At 41.1% G+C, this 6,000-nt stretch overlaps 1 protein-coding gene across 2 annotated transcripts in view; it reads right to left on the bottom strand.

Moving 5' to 3' along the window:
• Window positions 1–570: 570 nt before the first annotated feature.
• ABHD12 (abhydrolase domain containing 12, lysophospholipase) overlaps window positions 571–6,000 on the bottom strand; it is a 68,476-nt gene continuing 63,046 nt past the window's right edge. For both annotated transcript variants that reach the window (XM_069954685.1, XM_069954684.1), the window contains exons 9-13: window positions 5,786–5,865; window positions 5,294–5,376; window positions 4,596–4,674; window positions 4,144–4,271; window positions 571–2,370 (exon numbers count right to left, since the gene is read on the bottom strand). In XM_069954685.1, coding sequence (XP_069810786.1) covers window positions 2,340–2,370; window positions 4,144–4,271; window positions 4,596–4,674; window positions 5,294–5,376; window positions 5,786–5,865 — 401 coding nt within the window. In that variant the 3' untranslated portion in view covers window positions 571–2,339. The remainder of the gene's footprint in view (window positions 2,371–4,143; window positions 4,272–4,595; window positions 4,675–5,293; window positions 5,377–5,785; window positions 5,866–6,000) is intronic.

Raw genomic sequence — 6,000 nt, 5'->3', positions numbered from 1 at the left:
ACTTGGTTGGTAGTCAGAGATGAACGTGACTAGAGCAGGCTTAAGTCTGATTGTTTAGAATTTGATTACCGGTGGCTAAAGAAGCTTGATGCAGCCCTAGGGAGTCCTGGATACAGCCATAAGTGTTATCTGGGAAGTTAAAAAAAAAGTGTATATGACTGGGGAAGAAATAAAAAAGAAACAACCGCCTATACTCACCTCTCCTGGTTCCCTGCCACTGCTCCGCTGGCATTTCTGATGCCTTTTTCTCAGTGCTACTCCTTGATGACATGTCAGTGATTCGCTGAGCGGGCACAATACAGTACATTATCAGGCAGAAGCAGTGAGGACCAGGCATCGGGAGTGTCGGCACAGGAGCTTTTGCGCTAATGCAATTAAAAGTTCAGGGTTTCGTTTTGGAAAAAAAATCTATGCAAGGTGTATCATTCTTACATGGCAGGTGACATATAATTGTAGTAACTAAATCACAGTAAAACTACCCCCCCCCCCATAGTATACAGGGGAGCTAAGTCTGCTTATGTGATCAGGTCTATAAAAGAAACTGGAAAATGCAGGTTTCACTTTTTTCTTTTTACTTTTTACATTTAAAATGCAGATAACATTAGCAAAACACATCATGGAAGAAACAGATTGGTACTTAAATCATACAGACTGCAATATTATAACTCAATTCTGCAGGTTTACAATAAAATTTTACATATCTAGAAGAGTTCCGTCAACTAAAAAGGTCCAAATAATAAGATGAACTTTAAAAATTCAGATGTTTGATCCAATGGCGCAGAATTTCAAGTAAGCCGTAAAGGAATATGCACTTATCTTTCCATTCATAGGACTAAAGCGGATCAAACATTAGGCAGGCGTCAGCCAAATTTCAGCAGCATCGGACAACCATCTATTACACATGGCAACCTCCTGACTCCCCGGACGGACGATCATTTAGTTCGTGGAGATAAGTTGTGTCATTCTTTCCTTTTCCCACTGATAACACATGTCCATGTGTATAGGGGATTGAGAGTGACAGCTGTTGGCTGAAGATGCATCTAATGTGTATGACCAGCTGAAGTCATTGTCACCATCTAGGCTAAACCGTCTACCAGCCACTTGCGGTGCCTGGAGGCCAAAGCACTGTGGCTGATGATCTGTAACAATGGCCTATATGGATAGTACATCATAAAATAGACTGGAGCATCTGATCCATGGATTTAAGTGCATGTGTTAGTGCATGTAAGAGCTTGGAGTGTTTCAATAAAATCTTTGATCCTATTATGGGTAACATGTTAGACAGACCAGCTGTAGTGCAATGTGTAGTCTATACTAATAATTGTATATTCTGCTTCCTGAGGCTCTCTGCAGTTATTCCGCACAGCTCACAATAGCTGGGGAGCCATATGCAGCAAAACAAGCAGGTGGTGGATGACAAAGCGGAGTGTTTTCTTCAATCATATTATGAGAATACCTAGAGGGAAAATAATGAACCAGCCACATTTTAATAGCCTAACCCAGATGTGGGTCACACTAAACACCTCTGCATTTTTGTTATTAGATCTCCACTAAAACATATTCTACTGCCTCACTAGCTCTATACTATGCTGTACCCACTCTCACTATACCATGCCATTGACTTAGTAACCAAGCACATGGTATGGAAAACCATACTGGCCATATACACTCAGCTGGGATCCTGCCCCTGTTACGTACATTACTAATAAGTTCTCTTACAGAAGGATGGGTACATTATTCTCAGGCTGGGCAATGGAATCTGTGCAAACTGCAGACAGGTCATAAAGAAAGGTACAGCCAAGATAACCAGACACCTATGTGCTATCAGAGAGGAAGTACTGAATATAGGAAATCTGAGCGTTAGAAATCACAGTAGCATGCACAACCTCTATAGTTATTGCGTATACAGTGCCTAAGGGACACAGCTCCTCCAGTTAAAAAATACAGCAGCTTTCTTGGTAACCAGATCAGGGCAACAATATTGATCATCATCAGTAACTTTTCCATGTCACAGCGCTGGCATAAGGGGAAGTGCCGTGTTTTCAAGTAACAAATCTCCTCTCCCTCCTGGGGGCCTTCCTGCATTTGTTTTTACAAGACTGTTACTTGTATCATACAATGCAAGTCCCATCACAGTCTGACTGCAGGCAAAAAAAAAAAAGACAACAAGAAAATAATAAGGTCACACGCTTAGCCAGTAGTTGTACCCCAAAGACACTGGAATGGACTATATCCCTTGTGGAAGTGTAGGCAAGCACTGACACGCTAAGTGTCGACCTCACACAGGGATTATCATAGTGCTGGTCCCCAAATTATCCGTGTTGTCTTCTTTCCTGGTTCTATTGCTGCTCCGTACTGCCAAGGAAGTCTCTGCAGGGAAGAGAGAATGGTATGGTCTTCAGCAAGACTGCAGGGAAGCACACAGCTATACAGTGTTTTACAGCTACCTGATTTACACCTACAGACATGCATACATATCACGTAAGAAAACCAAACAATATCTTCTCACACATATCTATAGCATTTTGGATCCCATTATTGGTGGCCGTGCCATTTTCAATTGGGTTTACACTCTGTGGCTGTGAATACAACTAAACTTGAGGCCATGTTCACACATGACAAGACAGCGGCAGTTCTTTGACATGGTAATGTCACAGAACGGCCGTTGTCTGTGATGTTCAACTCGGCCAGTACTGCAGTACTGGCCAGGTAACCACTTCTTTTTAATTGGAATTCAGACACATATGGGTGTGCTTGCACTCCAATTAGCCATAGCAGACAATGTAAAGTACAGCAGGAGCTGTACTTTACATTGTGTGCACAGTCTATTTTGTGCGGCTGGTATTCAATGAATAGCGGCTACACAAAATAAGCTTGGCAGTTTTCTGTGTGGCCAAATGGAATCCCAGCCGAAGTGTATACACTCCGTCCGGGATTCCAAATAGGCAGAAGGAGGGGCCAACAGAAGTGATGCCGAGGCATCCATAACTAGGTGGGAGGCAGGAGGAGGGCAGTCTGGTGGGAGGTCACAGTATGGAGTAAAAAGTTTGCTCCCATAAAGGAGCAGGGAAGGAATGAGGGAGTCAGCAGTGAGATGCAGCACTACGGAGCAGGCAGAGGAGAAAAGGTGCACACCTGCATCCAAGGACATGTAACATGCACTTCAGCATACAACAACTCCAACTGTTTTGAGGCCCAGTGTCACTATAATTTTTTTATGAAAAAAACAGGAAGGGGATTTAACTTCATAGCCTTTATTGATTATTACACAGAGTGATTACGTGCTAAACAGGCCGATATGGTTCTGTGTAACAGAGCTAGCAATCAGCCGATATACATGCAAACATTTTTTTGGTGGCTGATTCAGTCATTCTAACAAGCCGAAAAATCAATGATCACCAGCCGCATATCTCCCTCTGTCACAGGATGTGCAGACGATGGCCAATTGCCAGAAAGGGCCACACGACTGGTTGAAAATTGTAAAGGCCCTGTACATGAGTGCCGATCAAAAATCAGTGCTTGTTTACAGACAGCCTTGGGTGGTCTAATAGGGCCCCTTACACTGCAGCCATCAATGTGTTAAATCAGCCCCTATAGCCTTCACCAATGTGAATATTTCACATGTACCCAAGATATATCAGAAGATCAATACTAATAAAAAGAATAAAATATTAATAATAATATTATTATTTATAATAATAATTATTATAATAATAATATTATGCATAGGGGTCCATCCGTCTTACCACAAAATTCATATAACCTGTATGTGATGTCCTGATCATGATACCCAAAGCGGATGTTCCTTTTTTTCCTTATGACAGCAGAACTGACATATTTCAACGCGGCGGCCACCACAAACACCCATGCCTTGTACTATGCATGAATACATTAAACTGAGAAGTGTCCCAGCTGGGTTTAGTACAAAGACAACATTGTGTACTAGCACTGACTCATTGGGGAAGATTACTGTACTGAAGCCCTGGATGTGGGTATAAACTTTACAACAAATCTATAATTTCTTTATCTAGTAAATACTAGATAATACTGTACATCACAAAACTATCAAGAAGAAAAGAAAAATTTATTACATTTCTATTCCATATTTTCAGTTCCAGTTGAGGGTTATCGGACAGCACTCACCTCAGTATCTGTTTTAGCTCTGGACTCCTGTATATGTACTTATGTCTATACCCCAGGTCTTTGTGGAAAGGGACAAACTGTACCTTGAAGTCCCGTAAACTGCGCGCTGGGGCGGCAATGTTGTAAAGCTGCATAAACGACACAATGATACAGTCTAACTTACAGTTTTATTGCAAAGCAAACCTAGATTAATACACAACTAAACAAGATGAAAACTACCAAGTCTTCCTACCGCATGTACAAATGTTAAATTTTTCAACAGATAATGACAGCTAATGCTAGACATTGGGAACTCTGTGTATTACCATGTAGAGGTGTGAGCTGAAGCTGCTCTGCCAAGCAATACACATCTGAATCTTGAGCGCTCCACACCCTGTAACCCCTATTGTCTCTATATATTTTCATAACATTTGATAATATTGCTGGTATTCCAGAGCAAACAGAATACATACCTTTCTTCCCAAATGGAATGGGATCACAGGGTCATCTTCTGCATGTAGTATGAGCAACGGGCATGAAATATACTTTACACTAGAACAAAAGACAATAAAAAGGGTTCAGTCCCAATCTTCAGAATGGTCATTATGTACAAAATAAAATAAAGCTGATTCTCGTATGTGTCTATCATCACCTCGCAACATAAGACAGCCGGATGTGCAAAGAACCGCACTGCATATGAGGCTGCTGAAAATACAGCAAAGTGCGATTTACTTCTTTACTGTTATATTTCAGAAATGTGACTATTCATTTGATCCCTGCAGAAAGTATTTGTTCATTTGGGGAAAAAAAAATCAGCGCTATTCTTAAATCTTAAAGGAATTAAGGAAATCTTTGTTCTTGTGAATGGTGGGGGTCCTGGGGTCTGACCCCATAGATTATGCATAAGTTTCCTGTCCATAAGAACAGGATATTCCTGGAAGACTTTAACCTTTCCACAAGATTTCATATTCAGCCATGGCACTGTATCCCGTATACTGATAAACAAAATTCAAGCTCTCCAGCATAATAAAAAGATGCAAATTCGTCCTGCATGTAAACCCTCCTTTCTCGATGTAATCTGTTATGAATGTGGCCTAAAGATTACAGCTCCCTGGGGCAATCTATGTGTAGGCATATTATTATTACTACACAATATAAAGGGACGACTTACTTGTCATCATTTGCAAACTTAATGCCACTTGCTGTAATGGGATCAAGGAAGAACCAGTCAAACCCAGGGAAATACCTGTATATCTAGATATATAACACAACACAAGCACACGTAAGTAATTTAGATGCAGGGACGGTGGATTCCTCACATAAGCAAGTACTAAAATGATGAAGGCAGCAACCTTCCTGTCCATGATCATTGCTTACTAGTGGCTGCAGAAGGGAGATCTTTGCCATTTTCTGTGTACATAAAGAGCCGACATGGGGAACCTTCAGCTGCTCTAACACTACAACTCCCATTTGGCTTTGGCTGTCCAGGCATGATGGGAATTGTAGTTTTGAAACAGCTGGAAGGCTGAAGGTTGCCCATCTCTGAAATGGAGTATAATACCTTGAATATAAAGCTAACAAACTAAACTAGAGACCCTGATTTCTATACTACAGGCCCAGCAAAACCACTAAGACTTACTAATAAAGATGAAATAATACTTACCACTGAGAACGGATGACTCTTAGCCTCCTCACGGATATTCGTGAAGGGCGATTCTAATATTAGAGCATCAGGAGGTGTTTCTGAAAACAATAATATAAAGTAATGTAAGTTGTATGGACGTTTGGCTACATGCATAGAACAGAAAGCAGTGTGTCAGACTAGAAAGAATACACCACTTACTGCAGGACATACAGCAGGTGATGCTCACTGAAGGA

The sequence above is a fragment of the Dendropsophus ebraccatus genome, chromosome 15 (genome assembly GCF_027789765.1).
Source record: "Dendropsophus ebraccatus isolate aDenEbr1 chromosome 15, aDenEbr1.pat, whole genome shotgun sequence".
In the NCBI taxonomy this organism is placed as follows: domain Eukaryota; kingdom Metazoa; phylum Chordata; class Amphibia; order Anura; family Hylidae; genus Dendropsophus; species Dendropsophus ebraccatus.
Note: the sequence above shows the minus strand (reverse complement) of the source record. Positions and strands in the feature narration are given on the sequence as shown.